General features: G+C 39.9%; 1 protein-coding gene across 3 annotated transcripts; it reads right to left on the bottom strand.

The window, feature by feature from the left end:
• Positions 1 to 36: 36 nt before the first annotated feature.
• SLC27A2 (solute carrier family 27 member 2) lies at positions 37 to 12,566 on the bottom strand. 3 transcript variants are annotated; one of them, XM_071754454.1, is made up of 10 exons: positions 12,058 to 12,566; positions 10,918 to 11,127; positions 9,666 to 9,824; positions 9,015 to 9,139; positions 6,677 to 6,871; positions 6,287 to 6,377; positions 4,544 to 4,742; positions 3,823 to 3,920; positions 1,298 to 1,428; positions 37 to 213 (listed from the first exon to the last, which is right to left on the bottom strand). In XM_071754454.1, the coding sequence occupies exons 1-10, from the start codon at positions 12,533 to 12,535 to the stop codon at positions 37 to 39; spliced, it is 1,863 nt and encodes a 620-aa protein (XP_071610555.1). In that variant the 5' UTR covers positions 12,536 to 12,566. The 3 variants fall into 3 exon arrangements, 2 of the variants coding, with proteins under 2 accessions (XP_071610555.1, XP_071610556.1); XR_011727988.1 differs by lacking the exon at positions 37 to 213 and adding an exon at positions 3,153 to 3,286 and having other exon boundaries at positions 1,362 to 1,428; XM_071754455.1 differs by lacking the exons at positions 3,823 to 3,920; positions 4,544 to 4,742.
• Between the last annotated feature and the right edge of the window lie 6,207 nt (positions 12,567 to 18,773).

Below are 18,773 nucleotides of genomic sequence, written 5' to 3'. Positions count from 1 at the left end.
CTCTTTTTTTTTTTTTTTTTTTTTTTTTTTACATGCTTACAATTTGAAGTAATGTGTTTTTAGTGAGTTATAAATGTCCTGGGTCATTTGTACATACAAGTTTTCTTTGTCATTCAGGAAATACAGGCGATCTTTGACAACTGCTGGATTGAAACCCTCCTCCACAAGTTGTACTTTACGGTACTTGAAAGTTGATGTTACTTCAATGCCACTCTACAAAACAAAATTACATCTCTACTTACCAAAGTCAGTGTATAATTGTGGGAATTAGATTTCCTAAATTCAAAGGGAACTGTATTTACAGAAAATCCATACAGCATAGCTGAAACCTTGCCAACAGTGATCTAAACTATCTGCATTCATCAGATAATAGCTGCTCTGTGCAATATGTGGGCCAGTAATTACTCTGAAGATAAAATTAACATTCTTACAACTGTAAGAATAAATTCTTACTACTGTAAGAAGTGTAATGGGTCTACAGAAACATAACTGAAAGGCTCAGCTTACTATTCTACTTAAATAAGGCAGGAAAACACTAATTTTATTCTTGTAGTCCAAGACATTCAAGGGTTTTATCCAGAAATCAATTTCATTATGTTCTTGGATCAGAAAAGCAAATGAAATGGCTGTTGGAGACTGGGCAAGACTCTGTTCTTTACGTAGGATGTCAAGAAAATCTGCCTTGACTGGCCAGCTGTTTTGTTTGTATAACCCAAAAGTTAAAAGAGCGATTAAATAATTAGATGTGCTAGTACCTTTCTGTTAGTCCTCTTGAATCATCTCAGTGAATATACAACCTTTCTCAAAGGAGCAGTATTTATTTGAAATAACTTGAAGTATGGAGGAAGTATCTTTCTTGCAGCATTTTCCAGTTTAAGGTAAATTCCAGTTTAGAATTTGGCTGCTTATTCACTGGTTGGATAAAAATCTAAGGCCAAAAGAGAGCTCTCTTGCACAGAACAATCTGTAGATGGAGCTGCACTAAACTGAGAAAACAGCCGTGTTACTGTGCTAAGTCCAACAGGAAATGCATTTTTGACCAAGAGATCTTCCTGATTTTGTATTTCAAAATGTGCCAGGTAACCTACACCTGCTCGTGCAGCTTTTTTTTTTTTTTTTTCAGGCTGATCTGAAACATCTGGGCACAGTTTTACTTTCATACCAGTAAATGACTAGAGCAAGTGAGAGACAAAAGAAGCCTTTATGAGAATTGGTAGTATAACTGCAAAGTCTATAGTCCTCATAGAAAATAGAGAAAACACAATCACACAAAAGCTACTTAGGAACACTTGTTTACCTTAATCCTTATAAAACGAGGTCTTGCGTAGTATGGAAGGTGAGTGTTAACATGGCTGTAAGTACTTTTTCCATTAAAATCACAATTTTCCTTTAGTCGAATACATGCCATTCCTGTTCTGCCTTCATAACCTGAAGGAATAATGACAGCAAATAACTGTAGTTCTTATCTAAATATGATCTTCAGGCTAATCTGTTTTTTTCTTTCCCTCCTTCTAAGCCACTTTAGAAAACATACTAATGTATTTTCCTTTAGACAGCTAAGTAATTAGATTTTTTTAAAGACTTCAGCATGCAAGATGCCAAACTCTTTTGAAAGCCTAGTATCAGAATTATGGAAGGCAGATATTTTGAAAATCAGCCTTCTTTTGAAAGTCTTTTAAAACCAGGAGTGAGTACTCTGAGCATAAATCTGTTTGCAGCAGCATTTAGCTGGGTTAATTTCCAATAAATCACGGTCAATTTGCTTGTACTTGTGCTGACAAGCTCATCCATGCAGAAAGAGGACAGAAAGGAATAAGGCCCAGTGAACCATTGTTTATTACCATACAAATGGTTAATTAGGCACCACAAAAATCTAAGTGCTTCAGATTTTTTACTTGGTTTACATACTGAGAGAGCTGCTTCTCTTCCCTTTCTGTGGCTGAGGGATGGGACATATTTAAACACAAACTTTTTGGTATTCCCTCAGTTTTCTGGAATACAGGTAATGCAAGAAGAAATAGGTAACTTTTTATATGAAGTTTTACATTAGAACCATATGAATGGTTTCACAGAATTGTGTACAGGAGGATGTGAAAATGGAAAGTAGCATCTACTGCTTAAAGAAAAATAGGACAAAAGCACACGCTAACGTAGGATTAATTGTTCGGTTTCTTTTGAGTCCTGTTTTTGTTTGCCTTTAACACCATGTACTGATAACACCTGGCATACCTTTTTTCTTATCCAAAATGGAGAGCATTGAATTAATGAGTTCTCAGGTTATGTATACTGTCACCCACAGCTACATTACTAAAGTACAAAGATTTCTGTGGCATGTAAATCCAGAAAAGGAAACCGCCGCCATAATCCATTCGGTTCTTACAGTAAAGTAAAGTAAGGACCAGTTTCAACAATATTTTTTTCCCAAAAGGTTGTTCCATAGTTGTTTATTAACACCTCTTCTGTGAGGTGAGCATTGAGAATAAGAGCATATCTTCCTCATCACATAGAGTGTAACCTGAGAAATGCATGAAGAACTCTAAACCATTTATCTTTCTTTGGAAATGTCTCCTAGAGCAGCTGTGTATTTATTCCTACCACAAGGTAGCTGAGAACAAGAATAATTTAAAAGAGACATTTTAATTTTAGATCAATAGTTATAGCTGAAACATTTATGATTACTTAAAAGTTTCTTTACTTGAAGTGAATTCTCTAATCTAACAGGTCATCTTGGTTTATAAACAGCCTTGTTATTCCAGCCTCAGAAACACTGGGTATTTCTATTCTTACGTCTTCCACTTTATAGCAGAGGAAATAGCCAGTGGTTCATAACAGAATCTTTCACATGTTGAATAAATAGTGAAAGGAATTGGTGGGTGTGAAAAGAGTGGTGTCCCTAAATGGCCTTCCAATTTGAAAATACTTGTCACTGATGTAACCTATGTTATGACATATAGTCTGGAAGCCCTTCTGGAAAAGTGTGATACCTGTTAGCTTAATAATGTTGCTAATGATTTAATAATTAATCTGTTATACAGTTAATAAAAACTCCTCCTTCCCTTAGATGGTGCACCCCTAAGGGAGTGCAACATATTACACCACCTAAACCAGACCACTTGCACAATGCAATACTCAGGATTCCAGTCAAATCTAACCTGGTTTGTTTGATTTCAGGTCCCTACACTGTAAGCATGGGTTCCATTTTAACTGTCCATCACAACCCAAACGCAGCAGGTAGCTAGATGGGAGTCCTATGGATCTGGGTAAGTGAGATACAGGGATAGGTAACCTAAAAATAAAACCAAACAAAAACCCAACAACAACAAAAAATACAAATAAAAATCAAATAAAGAAGAAACAAAAGTTGCCATAAGAACATAGAGTTTATAAAAGTGCAGATTTCACAGATCTTTAAGGAGTAGGAAAAAGGCATTTACATTACTTGACATCTTTACGATGTCAAGAACCACTGCAGATCATTAAAGAAAGTTGAAAAAGGGAGAAATTTTAAAAATTATGTTCCTGTTCTAGAAATTCAAATCTATTTTGTCTCACTCTGCAGTAATTGCAGAGCTGTATTCCTGCAAAAGATACAACACTGTTTCCAAGATACGTTCTTCCATTCTGCTGTTAGTGTTCATGTCATACTACATTATTATAAGCTTTGGCTATGTTTTTTTAACTAATTAATGTTGCATACATTTGAATAATAGAAAGGATCAAATGTAGCATACAAAAAATAAGCTTAACTTCTATGTATACTCTGCAGCTGATATTTTGTTAATGTATTTAAATATCATTTTGCTGAAAGTATTTGACTCCTACCTGGAACAGATACTCCATATACAATAACTTCTTCAATGCAGTCAATCAGTCCTAAAACATCTGCAACTTCCATTGTAGAAACATTTTCCCCTTTCCACCTGGAAAATAAGCACTCAGTAGAAGTAATTATTTCTATGTGTATTACATATTGTGTAAGGCAAACAATATTGTGATCTCCAGTGTTTTAATGTCTGATTTCACAGTAAGCTGAGCTTGAGATCAGAAAGCACTTTTGCACTAGAACAAAAGTTAATATGAAAAGTAGAGATAAGCATGCTGCAGAATTCAGCAGTGCATTCCAGATGTTCACATCTTGGAAGACTTTAACACACTAGAATTACTAAAGTTTAAAATACCTCTAAACAAACAAACCCCCAAAATATTCCTAACCTTAGATTCTGTCCTAAGCTCTGTTTTTTCAGTTTTTTACCTATTGTGAATGTGAAACCACTATGGTTTTGTTCAGTGATTGTGACTAGTTTCTTAGTGTTCAAAATAGCATTCATTTGTCATCCTAAACTGAACCTCTTGTTCTGCATGTAATTATTAAAACTACTGATAAAATATAACAGTGGAAGGGACTTGGAATCCTCTCTCTCTCTCTGACTGAAGTCAGGTAAATTTCTCTATGTCAGTTAGTAGGAAATACTGGGTATGAATTCAAACTTGAGAATAAGTCAGAATTTTTTCTTGTGACTGGCACTTAACAAAATAAACTGACCGGAATGTGTCTCCAGTTCGATCATGGAAATAAATGAAGTTATCATTGTCAATCACTAAAAGGTCACCAGTATTAAAATATAAATCCCCTTTTTGGAAGACATCTCTTAATTTCTTCCTCTCAGTTTGTTGTTTTGCTCCTGCATAGCCACTAAATGGTGCATATTGGCTTATTTTGCAGATCAGTAGTCCAGGTTTACCTAGGAAGAGGAAAAATGTGTTTAACAAACATGGTGCAAATTGTGAATTTTTTTTGGTTTTTTTGTTACAACAGTGCAGTTTGCAGATATTAGCGTTATTTGTGAATTATGTCAAGATGATCTTTTAAAATCAGTTCCAAGGTACAGATAAGAGTTTCTCTTTGACCTGTCAGTTCCCTATTCCTCAAAAATGCCATCAGATTACTACAATGTAGCACCTGCTTGTTCTAATGCAGCAAAATAGAATCTCTAAGGTGTTGTCTGGTAAATGGAAAACAGTTGCTCAGTTTTCTAGATAGCTTCATAAACCTCAGCTTAAAACACCTGACTCAAAAGGAGCTGTGTCCACAAAGCAAACCTATACCTGGCATCAGGCATGCCTTTAAAAGGTGACCCTTGGCACAGGCTTCTCCCACGTAACTCAGTTGGCGTGGGGCAGTCTTACCTGAAGGTGTGGTTGGATTTAGGAACCAAATACTGGGGTTCAGCTTGCTTACTTTGAACACAAAATATAGCAAAAGGCTGATCAGCTGTTCTTTAGTCTTTCATGTGCTAGAGCTGGAGTAATTTATGAAGGGAGGAGGAACACCTTTATGTTTTTGTAAGTTGAAACTCAACCCTACATTGTATAGAGTTCTGCCATGGATGTTACACACTGGAGGGAATTTAATCACTCTACAAATAAAGTACAGCCTGTCCCCATCAAGCCTGGGACTCTGAACTTTTTCATGGGTCTTACATTGCAAATATTTCCATGTCTCTGCAGTTTAGCAACTTAAAAATTGTGTGTTTGCATAGATATGGATTATATATGTATGTATCCCTCCTCATCCCAACTCAAGAGATTGTGTAAGGAGAGCTGGCATAGGAGTGTAGGCCTGTGAGGCAGACTGTCAGCATAAATGGTATATTCCTCAGCAAATTAACACAGCTGGTAACCTGTCCACCTGTTTCCTTATTACAGAAAATGCCAACATTTCTGTCCTCAGTCACAGTAATGGCTATACATGTAACAGAAAGCAACACAGTCAAAAACTACCTCAAGTATCTGATTTAAGCACCAGCTTACCTGTGCCAATATATCAACCCTTCCTATGAAAACTGTTATTAAGCTATGTTATTAAAAAAGTATTTTCATGAGTGCTTTCTCTATTGCCAATGACAAAATGTTTCTAGAAAAGAGAACTGCTTTCTATTTTGCAAATGTTTCTTTGTGGCATGTTAAGGAAGAAGTCAGAAGAATGAAATAGCTCCTGCTGAAAGTCAGGATTTGTACTCAAAAATGTCAGTGCATCCATGAGTAAAACTAGAATAGTTATTAACAGCCTGAGTATACAGATGCTGCACTCCCCTCTGTACTTCACTTTTCTGTTAAGCTGTGTTACAATAGCATCTGATTTGTTAGATATTTGCTGACTTGCATTTTAAAACCTGGCTTACTCCATGGCAGTTCTTAGCATCTTTCCAGAAAGAAGTAATGCAAATAGATGTAATTTAGGAAGTAAATACCTTTCTGAAACTTTTTAAAGGAGTGAAGTTTTTACCTTTAGCAACTCTTATGCAGTATCCATTTTCATCTCGGACTGGTTCATCTTTCTCTGTGTCATATTTAATCAGTTCATAGCGTACGATTTTCTAGTGAAAATTTGCAAATATTACAGAGTCAGCTTTCTATTGAAAAGGGGCCAAATTAATCACATTTTAAACAGATGTGCTGAGTCTAAATGTCCTTTTGCCAGAACCAGCACAAGATACCTGTGAGATCCAACATGGGCAGCTTTATACTGTACTTGGGGAGAATTTTCTCCCTGAACATATTCATACCTGGGCCCTGGGTTCTTCCGAACTTGTCATTCAAGTGGTCTGGAATATACCCTTGGCACTAGATCAAAGTTCATCAAGGACAAAATGCCAGGTTTTGTTATTATTTTTACCTTGTGCAGGCAGTTTACTCTTCCAACTGCACCAATTTTTCCAGTGTAATTAACAAAAGAAATGTTTCCTTCAGTTGATGCATAAAACTCCAAAATATTAATGTTTCCAAATCTTCGGATAAATTCCCTCCAAACATCAGCCCTTATTCCATTTCCTATGGCAAGTCTGACTTTGTGATCCTGATCATTGTTCCTCTAGAAATGAGAAATAGTCATGAATTCTTATTTCTGCTGTGTGAAAACTTTTACTGCTGCAAAACTCTGACGAAAACTTCGATCTAAAAGTATTGAGTGTAGAAAAAGGAAAAGGAATTGCTTAGCAAATTAGGCCCTATGTCTAGCTGTAAATAGTAGTTAACTTGATTTGGATGAAGACAGGCTCTAATAATTCTACACAGAAAGACAGAATGAAACTCAAGCACCATGTTAAACTATTTTTTGTAAGCCTTGTGGTGACTGTCTGCAGAAGAATATAATTCACCCTGAATACTGTAGGTCTCTCATGGAAAAGACTGTCTCTCTGTCATATTGGCAGGAACAAGCCAAGCACTCTTGGCACCAAAGCACTTTAAGTAACAATACCCATTTAGCCAAATTCTTGCATTCTTAAAATGTTAATCCTATCTTTCTGGGAGACTTGTGAACTCAAAGTAGCATGCATATGGGTACCTCGGATCAGATATTAACCTTAAACTTGCTTATGTAAAAGTGTTTTCTCTACTGGTGTTGAATTCAATCTATTGAGTAAACAAAAATCCTTCTGTTAAATAATGAAAGCTGAACTATCCATGAACTGTCTTAAAATCTGACCTTTGTAGGTAAGCAGCCACCAATGATGAGTGAATCTGTAAGACTGCCTCACACACCACTCAACTGTCCCGTTCAGTGGGCTTCAGGTTCAGCCATACATGTTCCTCATTTTTGTCATAAATCTCCTATTTTTTATTACAAAGTCACTTAAATGGTTAAGCTAAATGTCTCTGTGTGACTAACATTAGCAAATTCACACAGTTTGGATACTTGTCTGGCAACTGTACACATCTCTGAAATACTGGTTGAATTTAGGCATTTAGAGAGTATGCCCTGTGACTAAGTTATACTTGCAGGTGCCTGCATGTTACCAAGAAAAACAACGCTATTAAAGAATTAGTATATTACCTCATTCTTTACACTTATTTTTCTAAGAAAAACGTTCTATATGAAAGTAAGGAATTAATTTTTTTCACGTTCTCCTGTTTTATTTATACCAGTTGAGTATTGGCTAATTATGACTGCTTTGCTAATTGGGATTTTCCATGAACTGCAGGACTGGGAGAGAATTTACCACTGCCCATAATTATGTTTCAAGTCCACAGTTTCTTTAACTCAGTTTGAATCTTCCCCACCAACATTTCTAATGACCCAGTCTGGAGGTCAACTTTTCTTATTATCAAACTTTATTTGATTAATTGCTCATTTTGAGCCAACAGCACATGAAGAAATAATTCAAAGCATAACAGTGTCTTGTTTAGATACCTGATTTCTGAAGAATTCTACTGATTCTCAGTGAAGTTATTTCATGCCTCTGCAACTGACGTCAGAATGAAATCTCTGTACATTTGATATTTTGCATACATACATAAATTACAAAGAAATTGTAGACCTGATTCTCTCCTGTGGTTTGTGGTTATCAAATGATACCACCTTTGTTCTTACTGATTTACAACTGCTGTTAGCTAGGGCTACCTCTGTGAAAGGCACTTTATGCAAACACATGTTTGAAATAAGGTTTAAGTAATGTGATTGCAGGGATCTCAGCAGGAAAGTGCCAATGAGTAGGTACCTTGGGAAGACAGCACATTAAGTGCACCTTCAGAGGGGGCACTCTTCAACTACATTAACACTTTCACCTGGGAATCACCTGACTCTTTTGGGCTAGGACATCTTAAGCTACAAAAGCCTCAAAACTCACATTGCCCAAATAATGAAATGGCTCAGCTCTACTGTTTCCTAGAGAATTCCTCATTTCTTAGTTTGCAGCTGGAGTGCTTCTATAAGGTAAGTGTTTTCTCTACCCATCTTACCAGAAACTCAATTAATGGACAGTTAATTGTTCCACTATTGAAAAGAAGGATAAATTCAAGCCAAAAGCTCTCTTTTTTTTTTTTTTTTTTTTTTTTTTTGTCCTTGAAAATGTCCATGCTAGTATGCAATGAGATTACAGTCCTTGTTAGGGAAGGCTTTTGTTGTTTGTTTGTTTTTTGCCCCGTTCTCCCCTTACCATTAGATTTTAAGCATATTGCTACCAGTATTCCCAGTAGTTTAATTAGGAAAAAAAAAAAAAGGCAGCTAACCTTACCTGTGGCACACTGCATAGATACCGAAGCACTTCCCCAATATACTGTATCACTGTTACATTGTATTTCCTGCAATCATCCCAGAACTGGCTTGCTGAAAATCTGGCACGCAAAACAATAGTTGCACCTATGTAGAATGAAGAAAAAAGAAAAATTAAAAAAAAAATAATGGAAGGAACAATTCTTATTATGTTGTAAGGCTGTATAGAATTTCTTAGCACAACATTGTAAAAAACTTGTGAAATTAGGGTTTATACAACTTTTGTAAGTTCTTTTCCTAAAGCATACTGAAATATAATACATGTTGAATAGTTGGCTTAACCTTTATTTCTATTAAAGCAGTTAAAGGCTATTATTGTGGAATAAACTGTGTATTAGTTTATCCTAAAACTGTGCAAAAAGCTGCTCTGTAGCACAGGATATATCATGTTTGTCCAGGTGATGAAATGTGTGCAGGGTGAATATCTGTGCAAGTGGCATAAAGACTGCAGTGACTGTCTCTTAACTTAGCTTCTGGTAAATGAAACCTGTGTAGCCAAATGTTTCAGTTCAGAGTTGGGTAGATAAGGAAAAGCTTACTGTACCTGTGATCAAACCTGTGCATGAATTCTGCACAGTGACATGTTCATTCATGCTATTTAAGTGCACTGTACCTTTCATGATACATCCATGGACTCCAACGAGGAGGGCAGAGCTATGATACAGTGGTAGTGCAGTATACACAACATCTTCTGAGGTAACATTGCCAGCATCAAACAACCCACAGGCCAGCATTATGCGCTCATGGTTAATCACTGCAGCCTTGGGAAGACCTGTTTAAAGTCAAGCACGGAAATGTGTACCTTCACCTGGACAATAAACAGTACAACTGGTCAGTTTCACATTGGCTTAAGGCCAGATTTTCTCTCATTTGCTGATGCAAGTGATAGTTCCAGAGTTCAGAGAGGAAAGCAGCTGCTATGGAGTTTAGCCTTAATGAGGTGATTACCACAACCCTCCTCCCCATGCCCTGTTAAGGGCCTGCAGTCCCAGTACTGTGGTACCGAGAAATAACAAGCACCTAGAGAAAGAGGAAATGGGATTTGAACAATCTAGTATGTTAAGCAAAGGGAATGGTAATGTAAAACAAGTTATCTCAAATCTTGCATCTCTCCTGGAGTCAGGGATCTCCTCACAGCTCTGAATCATCCTAGATGAAGCTGGGTTCATAGTACAAAACCTCTTTTTGGTTTCCTATTAGATATGGCTGAAATGGGTACTTGCTGAACAAGTATTTGCCTTCTATAGACCAAATAGGATTCAGATTTGTAATTCCTCACTTCCAGGGGAGTTCCTGCCCTAAAAGGCTCCACGAATGAGCTAGTGTGGAGGCGTATCCTGGTCTTCCTAATAGGTCTGATGGCCTTCAGGCACTGTCTTCATCTTTGTCACCCACTTCCTGCTGTGGTTAAGAGCTCTTAATGCTAGATGTGCCTTTATATAAGACAAGCTGCAGTTCTTATACATGCTGCAGTTTTGCACAGTGGCCATGACTAGCTGTAGTTTCTACTGCCCTCACTATTTTTGGTACTGTGACACCCAAAATGGTGCTAATGGCCAGCATTTAAAGTTCATGATCCAAAGCCACTGAGTATAAGGTAGGTCGCAAAACACATGCTGAGGCCAGCAGTGTCTCTCTCACTCTCCAGGAGAGAGAGAGCAGATGCCTAGTGACATTACAGGCATAAAACCCGTATGTTTAATTGGCTTTTAATTCAGTCCCTCCCCCACAGATTTAGTATTTAAATTCAGCATGAATTAATATGAAGCAACAGATTACTTTTCCCTACTAAAAAAAAAAAAAAAAAAATCACATCAGGAAGAATTTGTGTCTGTCTTTCCATATAGTTTTTGTGAATTTGTTACCTGTAGTACCAGAAGTATAAATGTACATGGCAGGGGTTTTAAAGGTTATATCTGCTCTCCAAGACAATGGAGTAGGTTCATCTGAAGCAGTGTCTACTTTATCAAGAAAGCTATCAACTCCTTCTGTAGTAGATGTCTTGCTTAAGTAATAAACTTTAACGTTTTCTTTCTTTAGGGATGGCAGAATTTCTTCAACAGCTTCCTTCAATTCTTAAAGAGGAGAAAAAAAGACAAATTTTAAGAAAATTCTGTATTACTCTGTGAACTATACTGCCATTGCATTTAAAATTCAGAGATTGCACAGAACATGTTCTCAGTGAGGCATAAACTTACAATAAAATAAAATAAAATTTAATTTGAACTTCTGAAGTTTTAGGGCATATAAAATACTTGAGTTACATACAATAGATTGATGAGTTCAACTGCCTAAGCCAAGACAGGGTATATATTTGTGCAGAAACTGTTAATTCTTGGCAGATAAAGAGTACCTTTGATGTCTCGTAAGGTAAGTCAGTCATACTGTATGAATGGATAAATATACAAATATACAGAAAAGACTGGAAACGAAAGGCTCTGGTCTATATGGAACAGAGTGCAGCTCTACATTAGAAACATAGCAATATTTCAAAGTCTCTTCTGTAGAAAAGGAATATGGTTTGTCTCCCTGGGTGCAAGACTTCTTCTTTGAACTGAAACCTGACAGCTTTTGTATCAACAGCAACCTCCTTCATGTGTGAAAGTCGCTGTACATCTGCAGCAAGAGCATTCTTCTGCGTTACTTCGTCTATTTCTAATTTGGACATTTGTATGAATGTAACCATGCTATTTTATTTCTAGGTCTTCCTTACCTTCTCAAAAAGCTAAACAGCCCAAGAGCACCTTGTACATGAGCTGAAAATGAAAACACGGTGTGAATTATTTGGAAACCTTATCAATTCAGCTGTTTCGAAGCAACTTCTCAAATCCCCGTTTGAGGATGGGTCGCAAAGCCGCAGTGTCCGTCTGCCCCGGGTCCCCGGCACCGGAGAGGCCCGAGGGGGAGCCAGGTGGGCGCTGCCCGTCCGCCCCCTCAGTGCTCCCAGGAGCCCCCCCCACGACCCCGCTGCGCTCCCTGCCAGCCGGGGCCGGTGCTCTCCTCACCTGGAGCCGCCAGCAGCACGGTGGCCGCGCTGCTCTGGAAGCAGCGCAGCAAGGACCCGGCCCTGATGTTGGAGTTGAGGCAGGCCATGGCGCAGCCCAGCTTGGCGCATCCCAGCCAGACCCAGACGTAGGCGGGCCGGTTGCCCATGAAGAGAGCCAGGCAGTCGCCCGCCCGCAGCCCCGCGGCGTCGCGCAGCGCCCGCGCCGCCTGTCTGCTCCTCCGCTCCACCTGCTCGTAGGTGGACACCTGGTCGCCGAAGAGCAGCAGCGGCTTGTGCGGCGTCTGCCGCGCCCGCCGCTCGAAGGTGTCCAGGAAGGTGCTGGCGGGGCGCCTGGCACGGGCTCTGCGGACCCTCCACGCCACCCGCGCCATCGTCAGGGCGAAGCGGAGGTCCTGGAAGAAGTAGGGCCAGGCGCGGCGCAGCAGCAGGGGCAGGAGCAGGAGCCCGGCCAGCCCGGAGCAGAGTGCGGGCACCATGCCGCCCCCTTCCCTTCTTTCCCCTTTTCCTTCCCGCGCCTCGCGCCGCGTCGGGGAGGCGGAACGACCACCGGCCGCGCCTCGCGACCGTCTCCTCACAGCCCCCGGGGCAGCGAACACCGAGGGGGCATCCAGTGCCGGCGGAAGGAACGACCGACTGACCGACCGAGACCCGCCGTCGGTCCGGCCCCTAGAAGAGCTGTCTCAGTTCGGTGGCAGCCGCTCCCTGCCTTAATTAGAGGGCCCGCTTGAGCGCAGCAGGTGGTGTGTGCCAAGGTGGAGTCTCAGACTCGCGGGTCCTCCCTCCCTCCCTCCCTCCCTTCCTTCCTCCCTCCCTCCCTCCCTCCCTCCCTCCCTCCCTCCCTCCCTTCCTTCCTCCCTCCCTCCCTCCCTCCCTCCCTCCCTCCCTCCCTTCCTCCCTTCCTTCCTCTCAGAAGAAGAAACACGCAGATTCAGGAAGGTTTGAGGCTTTCATTGTGATCAGGACCGGTGGCGCTCTTGGAGGATGAATAATGTAGAGGTTACGGGGTGTTTTTTGAAGCTGCAGTCACTAATGGCAAAGACTGGCAAGCCTCGGCAAAGTTCACTTCGGGACAAATTCAGGATGAAATCTTCCTGGCAGATTAAGCGATGAGCTGCCCTAGGAAGCATGTTCCTACCCTTCCTTTATACCAGCCCTGGTGCTGTTCCTCACTGGGTGGTCACTAGTCTAATAGGTAAATAGCCAACTGAAGATTTGGGGTGTGACTTAATTTTTCTTAATTAAAAAACCCAGCATGTTTATTAGTATTCTAGATGCACAAAAGGAATTTACAGCCTCGGTCTGTCTGTCTTGCTCTTGTCTAAAGCTGAGACAAATTAGTTGCTCAGACAACCTTGAAGCAAGCTCAAGGCATTTCACCCTTCTGACTGGACCCAGAGACCCAGTGCTTTTCTTGGTAAAGTTTAAGCAGCCTTTACTGTAAATAAGGACTGCTTTTGCTTTTTAAAAATATTTTTTTAAATTTTTTTTTAAATCTTGTATTTTGCTGAGTGCCACTAAAGGGAGAGGTTTCTGATACTTTTTACCACAAGGTGAGTTGATTCTGCCAGGAAACTTTTTGTCCTCACTGCAGACTTTGTTTCCCCTGGCAGAGAAATATGCTTTGCTGCTAGGTGAGCTGTGGGTAGCTCTCCTGCAACACAAGTACTGGATGTTCAAGCAGGGTGGGAAGAAGCAGAGCCTCCCAGTCAGTTTAGCTGTGGTCAGACCTCCCAGGCAGCTTCTGCAGTTGAAACTGGACCCAGTGGATTGCAAGTGGCCTTCAGCCAGTGTTGACTTTCCCACTCCCATACTCTGCCCCATGAACCAGTGTTTAGAAATCATGGGACTGAGTGAGGAGGTAGTTTAGGGGGCTACTGCAGGTGAAAATTAACTAGTTTATGTTTACAGTACATTTTGACTATAATTAGGCTTAAGCATTGGGATAAACTAGAGGTTTTTTACAGTTCTGAGGCAGAGTTACTGTTTCAAACTGGTGCCTCATTGTAAGAGCTACAGAATTTTTTTTGAAAGCTTCTGCTTTTCTGCCTGTGAGAAGTAGGAGAAATCATTACATCCTATTGGTGAAGTTCATGGCCAGTCTTTCCAAAACATTGCTGAGCTACCTTAACTAATTCCAGCTTCTTGCTCAGATGAGTGTGAAGCAATATTGTGCTGTGGTCCTACAATGGGCTTTCTGAAGAAGAGTTTTCCTTTGTAACTTTTCCCTCTTGTGTTACGAGGGCAGTGGCACTAGTTCTGTAACTATGGCAGGAAATTGTAATTAGCATCCTGGAGATCAAAAAGGCTCAGATTAATTGATCACGACTATGCCCCAGTGAAATTTTAAAGGACCTTTAGCTGCCCTACTATTCAGGATTAATTGTGGAAAAAAATTGTAAATTTTCACACAACAAATGCTTGGTTGGCTGGTCATCTTTTTCACAACACAATGTTCTTCTAAGCTATTCCTTGGGATAAATGTTTTCCACTGTCCTTTGATTCACATTCCCTGTAAAAGTTTTAAGCTTTTCAAAAATTTCAGTCGTGAGCTGGCTAGCTTGCTCACACAAATTTTTAGAGGCAATATTTACTGATGTTCAACTTAGCAATGGCAACCAAAATGAAACACTGTAAAGAGTAATTGTGTCGCCATTATCAGGCATTTGGCTAGCCTCCAAAATTGAAACAAACACCACTCCCTCAGTTCCTGTTACTTAGCGTTTAGTAAGCCCTAGATCTATATAATGTCTTTCCTATACTTTTGATTTATCAACTTTTTGTTTTGTTACCTTAACCAATAAAAAGCAAAACCCTGTTAGGAATTAGTGGGTGCTGTACAAGTGAGGCAATCTGTTTTTCTTCAGTAACCCCTAGGGCTGAAGGTGTGCTGATCTGACGCTAGATACAGTTTTGTTTATTCAAGTATTTCTCATTACTGTAGCAGTTTTAATAGGCAATTAACCGCTACTGTTTTTTTGAGGTGAATATATTATGAAGTGTGTCACATGATGTGGCGTGACTCTGAAGTCACTGGTGCTTTTCTGCTTTTTAAGTTATTTTTTTGTGAGGAAATCACTAATCCAGGCAGGCTATTTGGTGTTTGACTAATGTTATGGACTGCCATAGTGTATATTGATATTGTTGCTCAACAACTGTCACTTTGGCTTTTAATTCGCATTATGTTTCTGTATTTTTCTGAACAAAGTATTTATTTAAATACTGTTAGCCAAGTGATTAGGAGTGCTTTTTTATTTACTTACTTTTTTGTTAGGTTTCATAGTTCAGTAAACACTACTTAATACCCTATCTTCCTCTTTTTTTTTTTTTTTTTTTTTTTTTTTTTTTTTTTTTTTGAGAAAGATCTGATGAGACTCCCTATGACACAGGTTCATAGGTTGGTACTTCGAGAGGCATGTATGGTTGAACCTTAGCTGGAAACTGGTCAAGGGTTTGCCCCACTTGAGCAGCTGGCAGTGCTGTCATATGCTGGATGTTGCCCATGGGACCAGGCTCTGCAGAAGGCCTCCTGACAATGTTTGGCACTGCCCAACCAGGCCTGCAGAGCCTGCACAGGCTTTGTGGCAAAGAGGTGTTGCTTACAGCTGCTCACTGCAGGTTCAGTGGGTGCTTAATTAAAGAGTTTGACTTCCCACATGTGGTCCGTTTCCATACTCTCTTCGTGCCCAGTTTTTATTCTCCTATTGCTTTGTAAAAGCACTTGAAAAGCACTTTCTGCTATAGCTCCATGGTAGCTGCCACTCATGGACACTCGTGGAATTCCTTCTGTTCTCTGCATGAGTATCCTCCATAAGGAATGGATTGAATGCAAGGTGCCTGCAGAGTCACAAGGGACTATATTTCTTGTTGTGTGCAAGTAGCTTCTTTACCACATTATGAAGCTATAATTTAAAGTTATAGAATTAATTTATATAATAAACTTATAAAAGTTTAACTTATATAATGAATGCAAAGTATTTTGAATTCGAGGCTCCAAAATCATCCATGCAAAATTAATATTTTTATCAAAGTACTCCCAACTTTTCCATTACTTTCTGTCACAACTTGAGTCTTTAGTTCCAGCTCCTGTGAATGATGCAAAGGCATCCTGGGAGGGGTTGGTTACTTAACATTGTCAGGGTACAATGAGCTATGATTATGTGGTGCTCACTGTTTACTTACTGCTGCCACTGTGGCAAGAACTGCATCGGTTCCCCTTGACTTCAGCTGTGAAATCCTAATTGCTCAACACTCACTTTTGCTCAAAACACACAGCTTTAGACATTAGAATCTGTTTCACTAATAGAAAATATACTTCATGAAGTGTTTACAATATTCCCTTTTCAGTTTCTGTGCTCTATTCTCATTCACCTTTTTCCTTCTTACCTCTGTTTTCAGTTCTTTGTAGGGGGCTTGTTGCTACAGTGCTCATTTGCACAATCCACAGAGCAGGAAAGGATGCAAAAAGAGAAGCTAAACCTTGTATGTTGTTATCAAGCTCCTTAGGCTAGGGAGGCTTCTTTGCAGGTTCAGACTTCCGAGGCTCTGCAGGGTTTGCTGCAGGCAAAGATACCTTGCTTTAGTCCACGAGATGTCACTAGAGGGTAATAAGTAACCGGACGTTTCTATTAAACTGGGATTCAAGCTCACTGTGGTGTTAGCTAAGGGGAATGTACATGGGAAGGGAGTGTGGAAAAACCCAGCCCTCCTTATGCCGGCTAACCACAGGATTCTTCAAGCTGCATCATTGTCTGTGCCGACAGCCTCCTGACTTTTCGCTTCCGTTTTCTAGTGTTCGGTGGTGGGGTTTTTTTTTGTTTGTTTGTTTTGTTTTTTGGTTTTTGGTTTTTTATGGTTTGATGGGAGATCTCACTGTGATGGTACAAGGCAGTATGCTTCATTCCAGTGAGCTTAAGTGACAATAATCCTACCAAAAGGTACTATTTACCTAATTACTGACAAATGGCAGAGGGATGGGATTCAGAGCAGGTGATTTACGGCTTCAGTGAACCTGTGTAACAGATAATCTGTGTTCCTTTTTTACCTGTTTCACCCAACCCTTCCCACTGAAAGACCCAGCTGGGAATTTTCAGGATTCCTAAGCTAAAGTCTTCAGTCTTCAGTTTTCCATTTCAAATGCTTTTCTGCCCCATTTTCTAATTCACAGCCACTACAATTGCTATTAAGAGTTTATTTGCAGTATTGCCACAGGGTTTCCATAAGGCTGTAATCAGATGAGACAGGTTGACTTGATCTGATTCATTGGTGTTGCCAGAAGGGGTGATTCTGATTCCCTCTCCTCGTGTGGCCTCCTAGTTACACTGCCTCTCTTGCTCCAGTTCTGGTGCTCTTCTGACACTTCAGTGACAGATCCAGCTCACTAACTCAGCAGAAAACTGTTTTGCTGGGTGTTATCTTCTAACTGGCTCAGTAGTCCTGGCTTATCAAGGAGTCATTTTAGTATCAGTATTAAGACTAATGCAAAGGAAGGAATGAGCAGATAATAAGCAATGGTTTTATTTCCCTTCTCTACATGTCTTATATTCTCCTTCTGTTCCCTTCCCACTTGGGAAAGGGTGCAAGGTGCCTATTAACCAGGCAAAATAATTTTTGTAAATAGAAGAACCAATGTTATAGTCTATGGAAAGAGAAATCACTTAACCTACTTATGGTAGAGTTCAAGCCATGCCATGTTTGTCCTCCCTATCTGGCAGAGGTTCAGGAGATGAAGGTCAGTGAAATACATGCTCTGGCACCACTTAAGCTGTGCTAACATCAGCATTTTATTGGTATTTTTCCGTATCTATCCACAGTTCTGAGGGATGATGCTTACAAATTTGTCATATATCAGGATTCTTCGTAGGTCAGTTAGGTGAGGACCAGCAAGGACTTGCTGGTCCAATCTGCAGGTGATTTGACAACTCTGTTCACTGAAATACTTTGAAATCATCAACTTCCAGAAGTCTGTCTCAAAGTGAGTGAACAATTCCTGTGACCCTAGAATTTTCAACAGAGTTTTGTCTAATGGATTATCCCTCCAAAAAGTAAGAAATGCAGATGTTACAGGGAGCCTTTACTTTGCAGTACTGTGTCACAAGCTCTTTTATGTACCTTTATCTTAATAACAATTTTTTTAAAAAATGTGCAATCTGGCTGTGAATTAACAAGCCATGACTTGCTAGACAGAACTGCACAGGTAGTTCTGTTTCTATGCTGCACATGCAGATACCTAATTGTGTAGGCATACAGGAGATCTGCTACACTGGAGAAGATGGGGTATATTAGTAGGGTAGCATGAAATGCCAGTATTATTTACTGTGTATGCAATTAATAACTGTAGATCTTAGCTACTCTATCCTGCACATCATGATTTAGTAGTTTAGCCCGTGACTGGAAGCATATGTGGTATCTTGGAGGAAAGCTTGTCCTGTGAGTGTTTGTCTTCCCAGCAGCCTGCATGGAGAACTGGATCAGAAAGTGGAAGAAGAAAAGGGAACCTTTCTTCTGTTCTGCCTAAGTTTATTTGATCTAAAACCTCTTGATGATTCCCTTCTATTTCAATAAATTGGCATTTTGCAATTAAGAACTTGATCTGCTAGGAAGTTGCCTACCGGATCTCCTTCCAATACCACGTTTGTTCTAGGCTATTGAAGATAAAAATCTTAAACTACTTTCTATTGAGTGGTGACCTTAGACTTAGCTCTCTGCTCATTTTTG

The sequence above is a fragment of the Heliangelus exortis genome, chromosome 11 (assembly GCF_036169615.1).
Source record: "Heliangelus exortis chromosome 11, bHelExo1.hap1, whole genome shotgun sequence".
In the NCBI taxonomy this organism is placed as follows: Eukaryota; Metazoa; Chordata; class Aves; order Apodiformes; family Trochilidae; genus Heliangelus; species Heliangelus exortis.
This window is presented reverse-complemented; position numbering and strand designations above follow the sequence as displayed.